Source organism: Pipra filicauda, unplaced genomic scaffold (genome assembly GCF_003945595.2).
Source record: "Pipra filicauda isolate LSUMZ 115617 unplaced genomic scaffold, ASM394559v2 scaffold196_size3971931_pilon, whole genome shotgun sequence".
In the NCBI taxonomy this organism is placed as follows: domain Eukaryota; kingdom Metazoa; phylum Chordata; class Aves; order Passeriformes; family Pipridae; genus Pipra; species Pipra filicauda.
In genome coordinates this window covers 3,481,262-3,498,285 of record NW_024104305.1, presented here as the reverse complement: position 1 = coordinate 3,498,285, position 17,024 = coordinate 3,481,262, and the positions used below count along the sequence as shown (strand labels likewise).

The window sequence follows — 17,024 nt, the reverse complement described above, 5'->3', positions numbered from 1 at the left end:
AATGCTCGTCTAAACAATAAGTCTTTTTTAGATTTCAGATTTTTCTTCTCCATTGTGTTTCAGATCACCGGTTTTGTCACACATTAGATGAGTTTACCTTTAGGATTAGTCTCCAGTGTAGCAAGTGCTTAAAGCCCTAAGCTGCTTAATGGGCGTGGAAAGAGCTGTGGCCTCTTCAAATCTTGTTTTTACAGTCACTGTAGATAAGTTTGGGGTTGGTTTTTTGGTTTTGGGGTTGGTTTTCTGGTTTTGGCGTTTTTTTGTTTGTTTGTTTTTTTGCCTCTGATATAAGGAGGAAGAAAAATGAGCTCTCAGTTTGTGTTAAAAAGCAAGATAGCACTCTCTGTCATTCCTGGATTATCTTTTTCTTGAGCCCTCCTTAAGATGCTGTTAAAAGAAATGAGATTTCATGGATCTAACTCAAGCCCAGCACTGCAGTTTGCTGGAAATACTAGAAAGTTGATTATACTTAGACTTTTTTATCCTATTTTCCTTTGTAAAGAAAAAAAAAGTCCAGCAGTAGTTGTTAATGCTTTGAACTAGTACAGAACTCCTGGCCATAAAAGTAGCTGGGCATTAGCATTTCACAAGGCTAATGGGATTTTAAGATTCAATTAGGATCTCACTCATGTTTGTTATAAGCTTACAGTTCAAAGTGTGCTTTCTGTGCACCAAGAATACCAGAAACTGATAAAACATTTGAGAAAGATTTGTTACAGAGGATTTTCTGAGTATCAATGACAAATCTTTTGTAGGGGGTGCGGGTAAATTCCCTCTCACCTTGTTTTGAAAAGTGTTTTCAGTTCTAAATACGAGCATCAAGCCTGAACAGTTTGGCCCAAAGCTCCCAGTGACTGTTACCTGCCACAGAATGACTTTGTTTGAGGGACTGTCGGTCCAGTGGTTCAGCCCCTGCAGGGAAGGGGCCTGGCAGGGAATTAGCTGGGTGTTGTCTTGTAAAGAAGTTGTGATTTGGGGCAGGGACCTGATGTTTATCAGCAAAGCCCCTGTGGTGCAGGTGGGATGTGACTGTTTCTGGGGATCTGTTCAGGGCCATTTGAGAAGCTTCTGGTGTGCCAGACCTGTTCTCTAACCCGGTGTTCCTGTGCCCCTCACTGCCTGATGGGGGTGCTGGGCTCCTGCAGCTGGCACCTGTTCCCATAGAGCTCAGGATGTCCCTGCCAGTCTTACCTGGGCAGGTGACCTGCCTGACAGCAAAGTGCTGCATCGTGGGGTTTCTGTTCTCTGTTACTGCTACTGCAACTTTTAGCGTCGAGGTTTGGGGTGTGGTTGTAAAACAGGTGTCTGGTGACATTAAGGTGCCCTGTGGCTCTTAGGGCACCTCTGTGTCTGACAGGTGAGACAGGGCCTCTGAAATCCCTGTTCTTCCCTAGGATGGTGTCTGGAGGTTCAGTGGGGTGCACTAGGACATCCCAGACAGCACTGGGTGTGGGTAGGCAGCAGTTTGCCAGTGGTTCTCAGTGTCAGAGGCCAAGGGGGGCTGGCAGGAGCAGGGCAGTGAGGATGGCTGCAGCCCCTTCCCCCTGCTCTACCAGGCTGCAGCCCCTTCCCCCTGCTCTGCCAGCTGCAGCTCTGCTTGGAGGGACGTGTGCTTCCAGAAATCCACGCTCAGGCTCAGAAGTGGGGAGGGTGGTACACGGGTGAGGGGGGCCTGGGTGGCTGTGCACGCCCACCTGCTGGTCCAGTCCTCCCAGAAGGGCTCAGTTTTGGGATGCTCACCTGCTCCAGCCCTGGAGTGTGCTTCCTGGGGGCCTGCAAACTGCATAGGGGTGAAGGTTTTAAGTACAGAAATCAAAGAAAATGTATTTCTTTTCGAGGTGCTCAGATTATTACCAGACATAGGAAACTTTGGGGCAGAAAAGCTGATATTAACCTGTTTGAAAGAGGTATCAGATACAGAACTGAGAGAACATAAGGTAAGTAAGAGAAAAACAAAGTGCTGAAAAAGGTTGGGATCTCGTGGCAGAGGATAGTTGGTAGGCCAGGAGCGAGCTTCCAGTTTCACAGGCATCTATTGTCTTTTGTTTATTAAATGAAATGACTTATTAAACAAATGCTACTTGTCTCTGAGTGGCATCCCCAGAGCCACTGAGATATCCTGAGCTGTAACCTACCTGCCCCATGCAGGGTGTACCTTTGTGTGTGTAAACAGGGAAAAATGGGGTTCTCATGGCTTGTAAACTTCTGCTTTTCCTTTTGAACAGGATTTGTTGGACCATTCCTGCACATCTGGAAGTGGTTCTGGACTTCCTTTCTTGGTGCAGAGAACGGTGGCTCGTCAGATCACGCTTGTGGAGTGTGTAGGTCAGTGCCAGCCTTGTTCACATCTGGTAACAAATGCAGAGAGAAAGCTCTATCTCCCATCCTCATCTTTCTCCTCAGTTGTTTAGGTAGTATATGCAACTTTTCAGGCTTCAGCTGATGGAACATGCTTGGTTTTGGAAAGTCAAGTGAAAAAATTCCTTCCAGATCTGTGCAGAAGAAAGGGGCAAATATCTGTGCTTTGTGATGGAACAATTTAAACTTTATTCAGCAAGGCAATGCTAGAAAATACAAACCAGGCCTGTCTGGGTACTGTGTGAGCTAAATAAACTGCTTTTAGAAAAGCAAGCTGAGTTTGAAGTTTGACACTGTGAACACCATTTGTTCATTAATGGTGTTCAACTCAAAAGCTTTACAAGTAGAAAAAGGTCACCTGGGTTTGAGATCTGGAGTTGGAGCATCAAGCAAAGTGGCAAACATGGTATTTCAAATAGAAACCTGTGATTTTGGGCCGTGGGAATGGGAACATGAATGTGTTGTAGTTGACTTACTCTGCACTGTTCTTTGGAACCCTGCAGGCAGTGATGTGCTGCTGCTGCTCTTCCCCCTTAAAGAAAATCTCTCTAGTAATTCTTCCCTAAAAGCCTTCTGGGTCTTTAGTTTTTTGTAGGACTTTAGTGTTAATTTTAGGGATTCATTAAATTTTACTTTGGCATATATTTATTATTAATTGAATAGTGTTAAATTTGAGTTTAGTAATTTTAGGAAGCATTTGGGTCAAAGATACCCGGAGGCAGTGACATTGAGCCAAGATGCTGTACTGGCACTAAAGAGGTGAGGAAGGCATGAGAAAGAAGGAAGAAAGGACTGGAGTATGTTGTGTGCTGCTGCTTCAGTGATCTGAACTCAGGGTGGTTTAACACCTTCCTGTCAGTCCTGAGAAGGTTCAGCTCATCAGGGTGTCAAATCAAGCCCAGCTGTAACAGATGAACCTGTGAATCCGCAGGGACCAGCCCTACATTTACCAGTGTTCCTGTGCTTTTGGCTCAGTATATATTGAGTGGGCACAAATGTTCACACTTGCCTGAAATCCAAGTGTACACCCTCTGATGCACCAGGAGCTGTGGGGTATGACAAACCTGTGACAGAGGCATTTCTGTGTGTGTGTACGTGTGAGTCCCCGTGTCCCTGGAGCGGTGCCTTCTCCCAGGTTAGCTCAGGCTGGCACCATTCCCAGGGCCCTGTGTGTTGCCCTGTAAGGCAGAACCAGATGAAGGCACCTGTGCAGGCGGTGTCCCTGGGGTGACAGCAACGGGGTGTCCCTGGGGTGACAGTGGCAGGGCCTCAGTGCTGGGTGTCTCTGGTGAACCTGCTGCTGGTTCCCACGTGCCTCTGAAGGACACGGAACGGCAGAGCAACGAGGGGCAGAGTTTGGGTGTTTAGGGTTGCCAGATCTGGCACAGTTCATGGCCTCGTGCCCGAGGCTGCTGTTCTTGGGCTATGATGGAAAGGGCAACAGCCAGAATTGTTCCAGCATGCCTTGTCCAGGATGGGGCTTTGTGCTTGGGTGCTTCTTAACGTCATACATTCCTTCTAAGCTATTTGGGTAAAAAGTTTGGTGTTCAGATGGTGTGTCCTGATCTCCACTGAACAGGGGTGTGTTTTGAGGGGGGTTGGTTTTTTTTTTTAATCCTTTTTTTGTTTGTAGGTGAGTTTGGGGTTTTGTTTGTTTCTAAATCATCATTTTGTGTTTTGTGTTGACTGTTTCTGCAAGGGCTACTGATGTAATAGAGAAGTAAAGGTTGTATCCCCAGCATTACATATGCTTCCTGTCCTTCTAACTGCAGAATTCACATCTTTATTTGTGTTGTGCACACTGACCTTGCCATGTGCTGCCAAAGTCACTTCGCTGCAAAAACACTTTCATTGCTGGTGGTTGAATGGTGACACCTCCCAGTTCATGCCCTCCTACTGCACTGGTGTGCAGGCAGGAGAGATCCACACTCAGAGGGCTTGCAGTCAAAACAACAGGAGAAGTGAAGGGATGGTGGAGCACAGCGTGACTCCAGTGGTACGAAGTGCATGATCAGACCACACCAGTGTGATATTTGGGCCATGACAGCTGAGTTTCCATCCTTTCAGCTCATCCTGCCCTTCTCCTCGGTGCAGGTTCTTACTTGACAACTTCTGTGTTTTTTTCCCCGTCAGGCAAGGGCCGTTATGGAGAAGTTTGGAGGGGTCAGTGGCAAGGAGAAAATGTTGCTGTGAAGATCTTCTCTTCTAGGGATGAAAAGTCCTGGTTCAGGGAAACTGAGTTGTACAACACTGTATTGCTGCGACATGAGAATATTTTGGGTAAGTAGGACAGCCACGTTCTGTATCCTGGTGTGACTGGTTAAAGGTGAGTTACCTGCACAGGGAACTTGGCATTGCAAGGCACCGCACATTCACCAGGTATCTTGCAGTCTTTAAGTTCCTGTGTTGTGATAAACAGTTGAAGGGAAATTTTCAGAGAGAGACCTGCCAGGAGGGGGCTGGGTCTCAGATGGGGGGTGTGTGGTGACAGCCGTGACTTGTTGCCCTGCAATATTCCAGCAGGAAGCAGATTAATCAATGAATCAATTGGTGGCAGCACAGCTCACAGAAAACAGTGGAGGTGCCACAGACCCCCATGGAAGAGCTGCCCCTTGCAGCTCTCACCACAGAGACCTGCACAGTGTGTCAGGGCAAGTTCTAGTGGTTCTGTGTTTGTTTGTAACTTCAGCTTCCCTGCAGAAATGGAGGGAGAAAAAGTGGGGAGGAGTTTATAAAGACATTTCAGGATTTGAATACTTTCCCTAATGCCTGAGTAAAATGAAGTACAAATCCATTATTTTCTTCTGTTTTGCAGTCCTGCTCATGGTCAGAATAAGCTCCTTTAGTGTTTAAACTTCAGCTGTAATTGAATGATGTATCTCATTTCCTTGTAAATATGGAAGTACTGTGACCCTTGTGCATTGCTCGTACCTCGTGTGCTTGGTTCTGAGAGCTGGGAAAATGGCTTTGTGTTGGGCCATGGTTGAGGTTTAAGCAGCCCTTTGAGTCCTAATAGACATGCCCTTCTGTCACTGCTGTGCCACCTCTACAAATAAAAGCAGCAGCCCATTTTCTGAGTGCTGACACTGCCTCACCCGCAATCTATCTGTCTTCAGTCAGGTTTTCCTTGGGCTCCTTATTCTTGCTTCCTGTCAGAGAATGTTCCTTGGCTCTGTAGCTCACCCTGCTAGACGTTTGTCTAATGTTTCCTGAAGCAGTTCCTTTGTTACTGCAAAAATAATTTGATGGCCTCCTGAAATGTGAATTATTGAACTTCCCTTCCCGAGACAGCAAGTGACTTGGCTGAAATTACATTGCACATTTCCCTTGGTCCTCTGCCTGTGTTTAGTCTTTCTTGATAACTGTCAGATTTGTTGCCTATTTTGTAGACTTTTTTTAGATGCAATATTAAACAATATCACAGATTACAGAAGCGTCACATTGTGCAGAAGTCTGACTTCAGGAGAGAAGGCAGTGGGCGTTCTTTCTGATAAATGTCGTATGCAAGCTTTTAGTAAACATGGTTTGTTCCTCTGACTTGGGAATAAAACTTCTGCTGTTCCAGCTAAAGCTGCTGAGGTTACTGTGCTGGTACAGACCCAATGCAGAAGAGGCAGGAAGGGAGCTACTCCTGAATTTGGGGCTCAATTTTAAGACACCACATTTTTGAAGGCACTCTTGAGGTTCACGAGTTTTGAACAGAAAATTTTCTCTGTTCCTTCGTAGAAGATCATTGTGTTTGGGCTACATGCTTAACCCTGTTCTCAGCAGCCTGCACTAGCTGCCTGTGGGCCCTAAAAATGGAAGTGGTTGCTCATGGCTTGATCCTTGAGGTGTTGCTGCTTTCTAGTGTGATTCACTCAAGTGGGCAGCAGTAGATGTGCTATAACCTTGGAGTCTTTCTGTTTGACTGGGAGCTTCCCTACCCCCAAGTCCTTTAAAAAGAAGGAAAAATAAAAATAAGTGTATTTTTAAAGTATGTGGTCCTAACAAGTAGTTGTTTGGTGTGACTGACAAATATATAAATGTGTTCTTGTGAATAGGTGTGAGTCAGACTTCCAGAATCTGTCAGCTCTGTTTCCATCACAGTGATACCTGCAGTCTGCAGTGCAGCTGCAGAAAAGTTGTAATTAAACAGTTTTACATTGCAAGAGGGGCCTCAGAATTGATTCTTCTCTTGGGTGAATCTTGAAGGAGCTCTGTCACTTTGTTTCCTTATTTCTCCTCTGTTCTCTCTCCCCCCAGGTTTTATCGCCTCCGACATGACCTCCCGGAACTCCAGCACGCAGCTGTGGCTGATCACGCACTACCACGAGATGGGCTCTCTGTACGACTACCTGCAGCTGACCACGCTGGACACGGTGAGCTGCCTGCGCATCGTGCTGTCCATCGCCAGCGGGCTGGCACACCTGCACATCGAGATCTTCGGCACGCAGGGCAAGCCGGCCATCTCCCACCGCGACCTCAAGAGCAAGAACATCCTCGTCAAGAAGAACGGGCAGTGCTGCATCGCTGACCTGGGTGAGTGCAGCCCCCGCTGCCCGCAGAGATCACTGCTGGGGTGGCTCCAGAGGTGGAACCCTCGGAGCAGCCCCGCAGTAGCCCCGCAGTAGCTCTCAGTAGCCCCGCAGTAGCTCTCAGTAGCCCTGCCCTGCCCTTACTCGCCCTCCCGGGAGCCGGCGCTCCCCGCAGTGCCCGCGCCAGCCGCCAGATGGCGCCTGCAGCCCAGCAGCGCGTTTTGGGCCATTTCCTTGGGTTTCTGTTGTTCACTTATGGACATTTCCTTGGGTTCCCGTTGTTCAGCTCTGGACATTTCCTTGGGTTCCCGTTGTTCAGTTCCGGACATTTCCTTGGGTTCCCGTTGTGAATTCCACTCCGGGATCCCGGGAGGACGCAGTGATCAGGGTTTGTCTGGTGTCTGCACTCCCAGGTGCCCTCCTGCAGACACTGTGCCACGCGCTCACTGTCCCAGTGCCCCATCTCTGCCCAGCTTGAGTCCTGCCAGACCACTCGGAGCTCAGAAGTGGGTTTGAAATGTAAGCTGGCGTGGTGCTCAGGAGCAGTTGCTGCAGCATAGCTCATTTACACCTTGGAGAGATGTCTGAAAATAGGGGTTTTTTCTTTTCTCTGAAGACAAGGGAGAAAACAGTGATAGAACAGTATTGGAGGCATTGGTTAGGCAAAAAGATGGGAATGTTTTTTAATAATAATTCCACTGCATAGTTCCTATTACTTGTGCCGGAGGGACTTGAGATACACACGGGGAAAACTTGAAACCCACACACCTGGGCCTATCTAAATTTGCAGAGGGAATAGTAAGTAGCAAATAGAGCAGTAAGTTGAAAATACAAAGCTTCAGAGACTGACTTTTAAATAAATTTTTAACTCATGCTGAGGAGGGGGCAGCACATCCTGGCATTGATTGACATCACACTGGTACAGTGAAATCTACTACACCATTTATCTAGAGGCTTCAGATGTTTGAGAGATTTTCCAAGAGAGCACAGCAGTAAACACTTCCCAGTTAGTTTTTATAGTACTAAGGTAAGTATTTTTTTAAACGTGAATTCCTCAGGCATGTATCTGAAACATTCTTCCCATGTTTCTCTTCTCTAAGGGAGAGTCACCAAAGAATTTGTTGCTTCTGGCAAGTATTCATGCCTTTTTTTCTGTGAGGCTTTGTCTCTTTTCCATTCTCTGGTCTCCTCCTCTGTTTCAGCCCCAGGATCTGGAGCTGGGAGCTGCTCTAGCCCACAGCACCCCCAGGATCTGAGCTGCAGTGACAGCCCTGCCTGGTTCAGATATGCCCTGGCTAAGCACAAACTGTGTGACAAGGTCCAGGATGGGTGTCATTCCTGCTCAGTCTGTCAGTGCTGTGGAAAAGTTCTGCCCTTGTACTTCTCAAGCACTGCATGTGCCTGGTGATGGGTCTGAGTTGAGCAACCTCATGGAACAGCATGTAATGCTGTGGGAAAGCAGAAATACTCCACTGTGCTAAAAGAGTTTTTGTCTTGTAAACCCGACATGTTTCTTTTCTTTTTAAGAGCTGATATCTTAAAGCAAGAGTTCTTCTGCCAGGCACTCAGTGCCCCTGAGTCACATGTGCACTGAGCCCCTGGGAGCAGGAGACACTGAAGTGGAGCAGGATCTGCTTCCCAACTCCCAAACAGCTCGGATGCCTCCGTGATGGGAACCTGGTTACAACATTGTGTCCCCTGCCCCCATTGCACCATGTCCTTGTGTGCAGTGTGTGGGATGCTGACTGGCCTCCCTCAGCTGTAAAACTTTGACCAGTCAGCCTGTGGAATCTGTTTTGCCCAATTAGGGTGGAGTATTTTGATTTTTATCAAAGTCTTCTCCAAGGTCTTGATGTCTTCAGAGTTTGCTAGGAAATGTGGTTTCTAACCTTTGTTTGCAGTTGCAAGCCTTTTTCAAAAAATATTATAATCCATACATATTGTATAATGTAATTTAATGTGAATTTAAACAAGTACATACATGTATAAGTGTGTGTGTCATGTATGACAGAAACACCTGGATCTGGGAGCAGGCTTTCCAGGTAATCTTGTCAGGAGATGGTATCCAAGGTGTCCTTAAAAAAAGTGGAGACAAACTTTGTATCAGGACCTGTTACAATAGGCCAAGGGGTGACGCTTTGAAACTAAAAGAGGGTTGATTTAGATTTATTATAAGAAATGTTTTACAATGAGGGTGAGGAGGCCCTGGCCCAGGTTGTCCAGAGAAGCTGTGGCTGCCCCTGGATCCCTGGAAGTGTCCAAGGCCAGGTTGGACGGGGCTTGGAGCAACCTGGGCTGGTGGAAGGTGTCCCTGCCCATGGCAGGGGGTGCAATGAGATGAATTCTGTTCCTTCCAACCCGAACCATTCTGTGATCTTTCTAGAAGTGCCATAAGCATTTTCTTACCAGCTTGAAGTTTCTTAAAGTGCATTTAGATTGTAGGAAAGTGTTTTTCAAATTTTTGTTATGTTGAGGTACAGACTGTTCTTTGGAAAGAAAAGAAAGTGAATGATCTGGTGCTAGGTTAATCTTTGTGGGACTGAGGTAAAAAGCTTTTTAAGGTTCACCTAAAATAAACTCCTGTTAAATGTAAATAGTGTATGTTATTCTTGCAAGATTTGCTGAGGAAATTAGGGAGAGTTTGCGTCGCCCTCTCTGTCGCTTGGCTCTGCCACGCACCCACTGCTGCTCAATTTGTGGTGCTCTCTGTTTACCGGGGCCAGATGAGTCCTCTGTGTGTTTCCAAATTTACAGTAATTTAGTCCCTCACATAATGTTCTCTGCTTAAATGTTTAGTAATTAGTAGAAACCAGGTAGAGTGGTTTTGTCTGACTCATTTTAGATTTGCTTGAGGATGTTTATTTTTCAAGCTACTGCAAATACGATGTTTTTTATTTTCCAGCTTTATTTTTTTAACTCGTGTGTATCCTTCATGCAGTGTTTTTCTTCTCCCTTCCCCACAGTTCGGATGTATCCACCTACCCAAAAGTTCTATAAATAAATCTGAGTACTGTGTAAAATTGTTTTCTCCTGGGCAGCAGCTGTTTGGCCTCTGCATGTCCGTGCCCGGAGCGCTGGGGACATCCAGTGGCTGCAAAACACTTCATGACAATGTTTTGCAACAGTGCAATAAAATGCTTAATGGTGATCCCTGAGGAGATAATAGGCTGGTCTGTGGCCTCAGGGGCTGGTTTTGGTGGTGGGTTTGGCGCTGACCACGTTGGTCTTTGGACAGTTGGGCCCTCGGCTCCTCTTTGAGCACCTCTACGCGTGTTCTGCCGCAGTTGTAAGCCGTGACTTTTTCTCTCTGTCCTTCAGGCCTGGCAGTTATGCATTCCCAAAGCACAAACCAGTTGGATGTGGGGAACAATCCCCGTGTGGGCACCAAGCGCTACATGGCCCCGGAGGTGCTGGACGAGACGATCCAGGCAGACTGCTTCGACTCCTACAAGAGGGTGGACATCTGGGCCTTCGGGCTGGTGCTCTGGGAGGTGGCCAGGCGCATGGTCAGCAACGGTGAGTGCCTGGCACCCTTCCCCTGCCTCTAGCAGGGGTAGGGAAATGGCAATTCATGGCAAAGCACCTGCCACCAAAGAGCACAGGAGCATGCTGGACCTCCACAGTAGTTTGGTTCCTCACACTTCGGGGAAGCTGTTGGCGTGTTGGGTACAGTGGCCGAATCTTGTTGTCATTTCTGTTAAGGCAGAGGAGAAAGAGGGTCCCCTGCTCATTCTAGACCCTGGTGAGAACTAACTCATACCAAACAGTCAACATTTTAGATCATAAGGTCTCCACACTTTTTCCACTTAAACCATAGTGAATACTTGTAGGAGGCTATTTCTCGTGACAAACCCTAAGAAACAGAAGGAAATTATGTAGGAAGTGCAGAAGTTGTCAAAATTCGGGGCTGCTCTTGCTTTACCAAGTTAAATGCATTCCCAAGGCAGGACTTGGTCCAGGTGCAGTTCTGCTTGGGAAGGGTGCTCCTGCCATCCTGTCTAGAGTGCAGGGTTTCTTCCTTGCTCTTGGCAAGGGTGCCTGAATTTAGGAACCTTTCAGCTGGGTGTCTGTTGGTGTGATTCCTGCTCAAGTCAGAAGTCCTCTCTGAGTTCTAGACCTCAGGTTGTGCTTTCTGGACCCAGATGGGTAGGAGAAGGCGAGGATGCCCTTCAGATGTGTGCAGACCCTGGCAGGGATGGGTTGTTCACAGCTACATATTTAAATATGAGGAAATTGCAGATTGTCACACACATTTGTTTACTCTGTGTCTGATCTGTTCCCACTAAGCCCAAATCTCGTGAAGGTGTGTGTGGCTAGTTTGAGGAAGGAGGAAAGGTGGTGAATGCGTGGCCTTAATGTTTCTGAGAGTGTTTATTGGCACAGGTGTGTCGTAGGCAGATGGAGACCTGCTTGGTGCTGGGCTGCATTACGTCACTGTCAGTGCCTGGAGAATTTCAGCTGGAACTTTGGTGTTCTCAGTGCAGTTTTATATCCTGCACTGTCTGTCTTGGCAGTCTGTGAGCACCTTCATGTATCAGATGCCATAAAGTGTTGTGGTGGCTGGGCAGGAGTTGATGAATTCCTATGCCAGAGGTGATGCTTGTGTGGTGGGGAGGGAAGGTGTGAGCTGTAGTTGATTTGAGGGCACAAAGTCAGCAGCCCTGGGGGAAAGCAGTACAGTGTATTGGAAATGACAGAAGTCCCCTTAAAACTGTGCAGGAAGGCCAGGCTGGGTTGTGCTGCAGGAGCTGGGTCTGGCAGGGGCGGCGGCGAGGGCAGTGTGTCACGGGTCAGTGAGGCTGGGAGGGCACAGTGCTGTGGGTCAGTGAGGCTGGGAGGGCACAGTGCTGTGGGTCAGTGAGGCTGGGAGGGCACAGTGCTGTGGGTCAGTGAGGCTGGGAGGGCACAGTGCTGTGGGTCAGTGAGGCTGGGAGGGCACAGTGCTGTGGGTCAGTGAGGCTGGGAGGGCACAGTGCTGTGGGTCAGTGAGGCTGGGAGGGCACACTGCTGTGGGTCAGTGAGGCTGGGAGGGCACACTGCTGTGGGTCAGTGAGGCTGGGAGGGCACACTGCTGTGGGTCAGAGGTTGAGTGGCTCGCTGGCACCTCCTTGCTGGTCCCAGGGGCCTGGGGTGTTGGGCCATGGTAGCTCAGAGCACTCCAGAGTCACTACTGGAGTAAAGGCCAGACCTGCTTCCTTTGCACGTCTCATCTGCAACAGCCAGTTTTGTGCCCTGTGCTTGGGAAAGACCACATGGAAATGCTGAATTAGAGCCAGGCTCTCTCTGCAGGGATAAAGTTCATCTGCGATATCCTCGTGGCCCTCAGAGCGTGTTCAGAGCTGTGTGACACAGCTGGAGTTGGTGTTTAACTTGTGTGAAGCCCCAGCCTTACCTGCAGCTTTACCTGCAGGGCAGGTGTGGGCAGTGAGGGCACAGGGTGGTTGTGTCCATGAGGTCTCACAGTGTTCTGGGGGGAGCAGGAGAAGGGTAAAGACAAGAATTCAGCCTGGTAGGTGATGTTTGGTAAATGCAATTGGGAATTGCTCTTCCCGAAGACTATTTCCCATTTTGACTAGTCATCACAGACAGGGATTTACAGATTTTTACAGCATATCCATGGGAATATCTGGGATTTTGATCTTCATCTGCAATAGAACAAGAAAACTAAAACTCAGAACTTTGCCATAGCAAAGACTGAGAACCTCTTTTCAACTTCAGCCTCTCCAGAGCATTAGAGATGCTCCTGGATTTCATGTCTGGCTCTGGGCCAGCTGCCAGCTCTCAGTGTGTTGTGCCCAGCTGTCAGCAGCAGCCGTGTGATGTTCCCGCTGGACCCAGAGGGCCTCATTAGCTCCGGGTTTTTCCGAGCTGCTGACCCGAATGCCTGGCTTTGAACACCGGGCTGTAAATTGGCTTCTTGACAAAGTTGGGCTCCCTGGGGATGGTTTGTGAGCCTGATGCAGTGAGGAAGCAGAGCTCCGTGCCTGCCCTGGGGAGTGGGCAGGGGCGGTCCATGAGCGGGTGCAGGCAGGGCAGCACACACACAGACTCCTCTGGCAGTGCCCAGGGAATGGCAGGGCAGCACACACACAGACTGGCAGTGCCAAAGCCCAGGGAATGGCAGGGCAGCACACACACAGACTCCTCTGGCAGTGCCAAAGCCCAGGGAATGGCAGGGCAGCACATACACAGACTGGCAGTACCAAAGCCCAGGGAATGGCAGGGCAGCACACACACAGACTGGCAGTGCCAAAGCCCAGGGAATGGCAGGGCAGCACACACACAGCCAAAGCCCAGGGAATGCCCAGGGAATGGCAGGGCAGCACACACACAGACTGGCAGTGCCAAAGCCCAGGGAATGGCAGGGCAGCACACACACAGACTCCTCTGGCAGTGCCAAAGCCCAGGGAATGGCAGGCTGTGGGTTTAAGGGCCCAGGCTGGGCAGGGCTTGGAGCAGCCTGGTCTGGTGGAAGGTGTCCCTGCCCATGGCAGGGAATGAGATGAGCTTCAAGGTCCCTCCCAGCCCAAACCATTCCATGATTCTGTGAAGATGCATTCAGCCCCTGGCTGTCACAGGCTCTTGGGTGTTTGGCTTTGTGATGGCATGTGGTACCAGTTACCCTGGGGATTTTACTGTTTTCATAACTAGAAATGAAATGATTTGAAGCACCAGCTCGAGAGTCTGTGGATGCCAACATCCTTATTGAACCCTTCCAGGAATCACAAAAGCATCAAAGTATGTGGTGAGGCTGGTAAAAACCACAGTGCAGACCTTACATTTTTCCACTTGCTGGTAGAAATCCCAGTTTGTGATAGGCAGGAAAGCTCTTTGTGTTATAAAATATGGCCGTTTGGCAAGGGATTTACTTCTCATCCTTTCAGCTCCAGCATCTGCAAAGTGGGTATAGCTCTTACTTTGTGGACTTGTCATATGAGCCAATTAATTAACATTTTGGGTAGAAAAAGCTGTTCCTGTGGCAGTAAGTGCTCTTCTGTTGTTCAGTGGCTGTGTGACACTGTGGGATTGACTTCTAAAGGATTTTTGTGCCTCTAAGAGCACATGGGTCCTGTGTTCCCTCCATCCCTGTGAGAATGCTGTTCACTGACAAGCCATTCAGTAATGCCTGTTTGTGTCTCACCAGGTATTGTGGAAGACTACAAACCACCCTTTTATGACTTGGTTCCGAACGATCCCAGTTTTGAAGACATGAGGAAAGTGGTCTGTGTGGATCAGCAGAGGCCCAACATTCCCAACAGATGGTTCTCAGACCCGGTCAGTGGGTGCTGGGGGGGGCTGGCCGCAGGCACGTGCTGACCTTTGTTCTTGGGCAGAGTCACAGAGGTTATCTTCAGTTGTGCCTTGCAATGGAAGTGATCTCGAGGGGCCTTGTCAGCAGCATCACCTGTGCAGGGGTTGGGGGTGGAATGGCCTGGCCTTGGGGGAGCACTGAGCAAACTGAGGAGTGCCAGGGCAGAGCCAGTCACAGATCGGCCGCTCAGGAGCAGGGTTTAGAAATGACTCTTACAGCTGCTCTTCCTGGGTCATTGTTCTCCCTTCGAGGGGAAATCAAGGGGAGGGGAGCCAGTCCAGGACTTTCTGTGGCTTACAAGCACCAGATTTAGAACACAATGCTGGTTTCTCCTGCCTACAGAATAAGGGGCTGTTGTTCTTTTTGAAAGGCTGGTGCTTAAGTTTATTTTTCGGACTGGCCTCTGCAGTCTGCCCAGCTGTCCTTACCACTGAAGCCGTGGAGGTCAGTGTGAATCCACAGGGCTGGCCAGGGCAGAGGGCCCATCTCCAAAGTTTGGGTGTGGAGCTGTGCCCTGTGCTGTCCCAGCAGCCAGCTGGGAGTCCAGCCAGTTAAACCTGTGCTGGGCATGATGGAATCATGGGCAGAAAATCTGCCTTCGTGGGTCTGCAGCACTTGGTTCCATTGAAAAGAGATTCTGTGGAGTGTTTTCTTAATTAGGAAAGAAACTGTGAAACTCCACTGTTGAAAGTTACCCTGGCTGATCACTCCAGTTGTGCTCTTGGTTTAACCAAGTTATCAGACTTTGAGGGCTTTTGAACACCCAGAAGCTTTGCATTTGGTAGGTAGCAGGAAACTCTGCAAATGGAGGGTTAATTAGGCAATAAATCCTCTGTGAGTGCTTCCAGTGCTTCCTTGGCTTGTTCCTTGTGGCCTTACCCTGGTGTTGTGTGGTTTCTGTCCGTTCCCAGACGTTAACGTCCCTCGCCAAGCTGATGAAGGAGTGCTGGTACCAGAACCCGTCGGCCAGACTGACAGCCCTGCGCATCAAAAAGACTTTGACCAAAATTGACAATTCCTTAGACAAACTGAAAGCTGACTGTTGACCCTCTGCTCGTGGTGCTCTCCCGCCAGGAAGGCACTGGGCTGGCCCTGAGGGCTCTGGCCAGGCCGTTGGCAGCCCTGGTGCCCACGGGGCTGCTCGGAGCGGGAGTTCTGGGGAGCAGCTGTGGGAACACTGGGACCCTGGACCGCTCGGACCACGACTGCACCCACACCTGGGCGAGCGCTGAGGACTCAGCCGGATGTGCTGTTGCTGAGGTAGTGGCCTGAAGGAAGACAGAGAAATCCTAAGACAAGATCAGGGCATTAAACAATGGCTTTGAACGGCTTTTTTCTTTTTGTTTTTTTTTTCTTTTTTTCCCTTTTTTTTCCCCCTCCTTTTTTAAAATTTTTTTTAATTTTATTTTAATTCTCCTAATCACTCCCAGGGTGAATACATGGAAGTGGTAAATTTTAATCAGCAATATTGCCTGTGCTTCTCTTCTTTATTGCACTAGGAATTCTTTGCATTCCTTACTTGCACTGTCACTGTTAATTTTAATGACATGACTTGCCAAAAATACGATTGGCTGTATCCTGCATTGATATATACCTGAGTAATAGGAAAAGAATTCGGTAAACTGAAAATGTAACTGTCAGACTTTAGCTGCATTTTACATGTGTACTGATGTTTACAATAATGCTGAACATTAGGAATTTCTCGTTTATCCAAAACTTGCAAATTATTTATTACTAGTGCACTTGCCAGTTTTTTAAACTGTAAAATAAGTGCATAAAGTTAAAGCTTATTTTTATGTGGCCTCTTTCATGATTTCTTACACAGACGTTTTTGTAACACAATATAACCTGAAACATGAATTGTTTTATGTATTATCATATTACAACTCGATAGTCACATTTTAAGTGCTTCACATTTGTAGGTGTGTGGTCTGTACCATATTTTCAGTTGGAATATGGAACGTATATATAGCCATTTCCCACAGGACCTTGCGTCTGGCATCTTACTGATCCGGGAAAGGAAAGCAACGGAGGAGTTAACTAGAATTTTAGGTCATGAATGCCGTGGGGAAAATGCATTTTATTTCTTCTAAGCTATATAATATGCATTTAAACTCTGCCAGAAAAATAACTATTTTGTTTTAATCTACTTTTTCTATTTAGTAGTTATTTGTATAAATTAAATAGAATGTTTTCAAGTCAAACCACAGTGTGCTTTAGTTCTCTGCCTGCCCGTCAGTGACCAGCTGCCCCCAGTGCAGCTGTGGGGACCCCGGGGCCGTGCCCACGGGGTCCAGGCTGGTGCTGCTGGAAGTCTGAGGTGCTGAGGCTCTACCAGGGCCTGGGTATTTTCCTGTGTGCTGAACCTGGTCCCAGAATGGTCCAGCAGGGAGGTGCTGGGCTGTCCTCGGAGGGGACACCGGCCGTGTCCCCCTGCCCTCCCCGCGGTCCCCCATCCCAGCCTGGGGGCAGGAACTCTGCTCTGAACAGTTCTCTCTGCCTGTGCCCCTCCACATGCTCCTGGCTTGGTTCCACCCTGTGGAGAAATACCCAGGAAGGGGCAGTGCCCTCTCATTCTCAGAAAAGAACTCCTTTATCCAGGGGCTTAGAATCCTCTGGGCAGTCCAAGGCCCTGGGCAGGGATCAGCCACCTGGACGTGCTTCCTCTCTGGGGTAAAACACTTCTCCAAGGTTCCCTTTGGTGCTTCAAGTCCGCCAGGTTCTGCTCTGCTGCCTCTCTGTAACTTTTCCTTCCCGGCCCCATCCTTCCTGTCCCGTTCCAGCCGAGTGGAATGCCTTGTTCTGCATTGCTGGTGTAGGAATAGGAGCCAAGTGTG

The 17,024-nt window shown here is 48.5% G+C and overlaps 1 protein-coding gene across 2 annotated transcripts in view; it reads left to right on the top strand.

Annotated features, from left to right (window-relative positions):
* Positions 1 to 16,391, top strand: part of ACVR1 (activin A receptor type 1) — a 48,613-nt gene extending 32,222 nt beyond the window's left edge. The window contains exons 5-10 of one of the 2 annotated variants that reach the window (XM_027734592.2): positions 2,226 to 2,325; positions 4,492 to 4,638; positions 6,604 to 6,879; positions 10,194 to 10,391; positions 14,020 to 14,150; positions 15,099 to 16,391. In XM_027734592.2, the coding sequence (XP_027590393.1) occupies positions 2,226 to 2,325; positions 4,492 to 4,638; positions 6,604 to 6,879; positions 10,194 to 10,391; positions 14,020 to 14,150; positions 15,099 to 15,233 (987 nt within the window). In that variant the 3' untranslated portion in view covers positions 15,234 to 16,391. The remainder of the gene's footprint in view (positions 1 to 2,225; positions 2,326 to 4,491; positions 4,639 to 6,603; positions 6,880 to 10,193; positions 10,392 to 14,019; positions 14,151 to 15,098) is intronic. The other variant, XM_027734593.2, reaches the window with a different exon arrangement.
* The last annotated feature ends 633 nt before the right edge of the window (positions 16,392 to 17,024 follow it).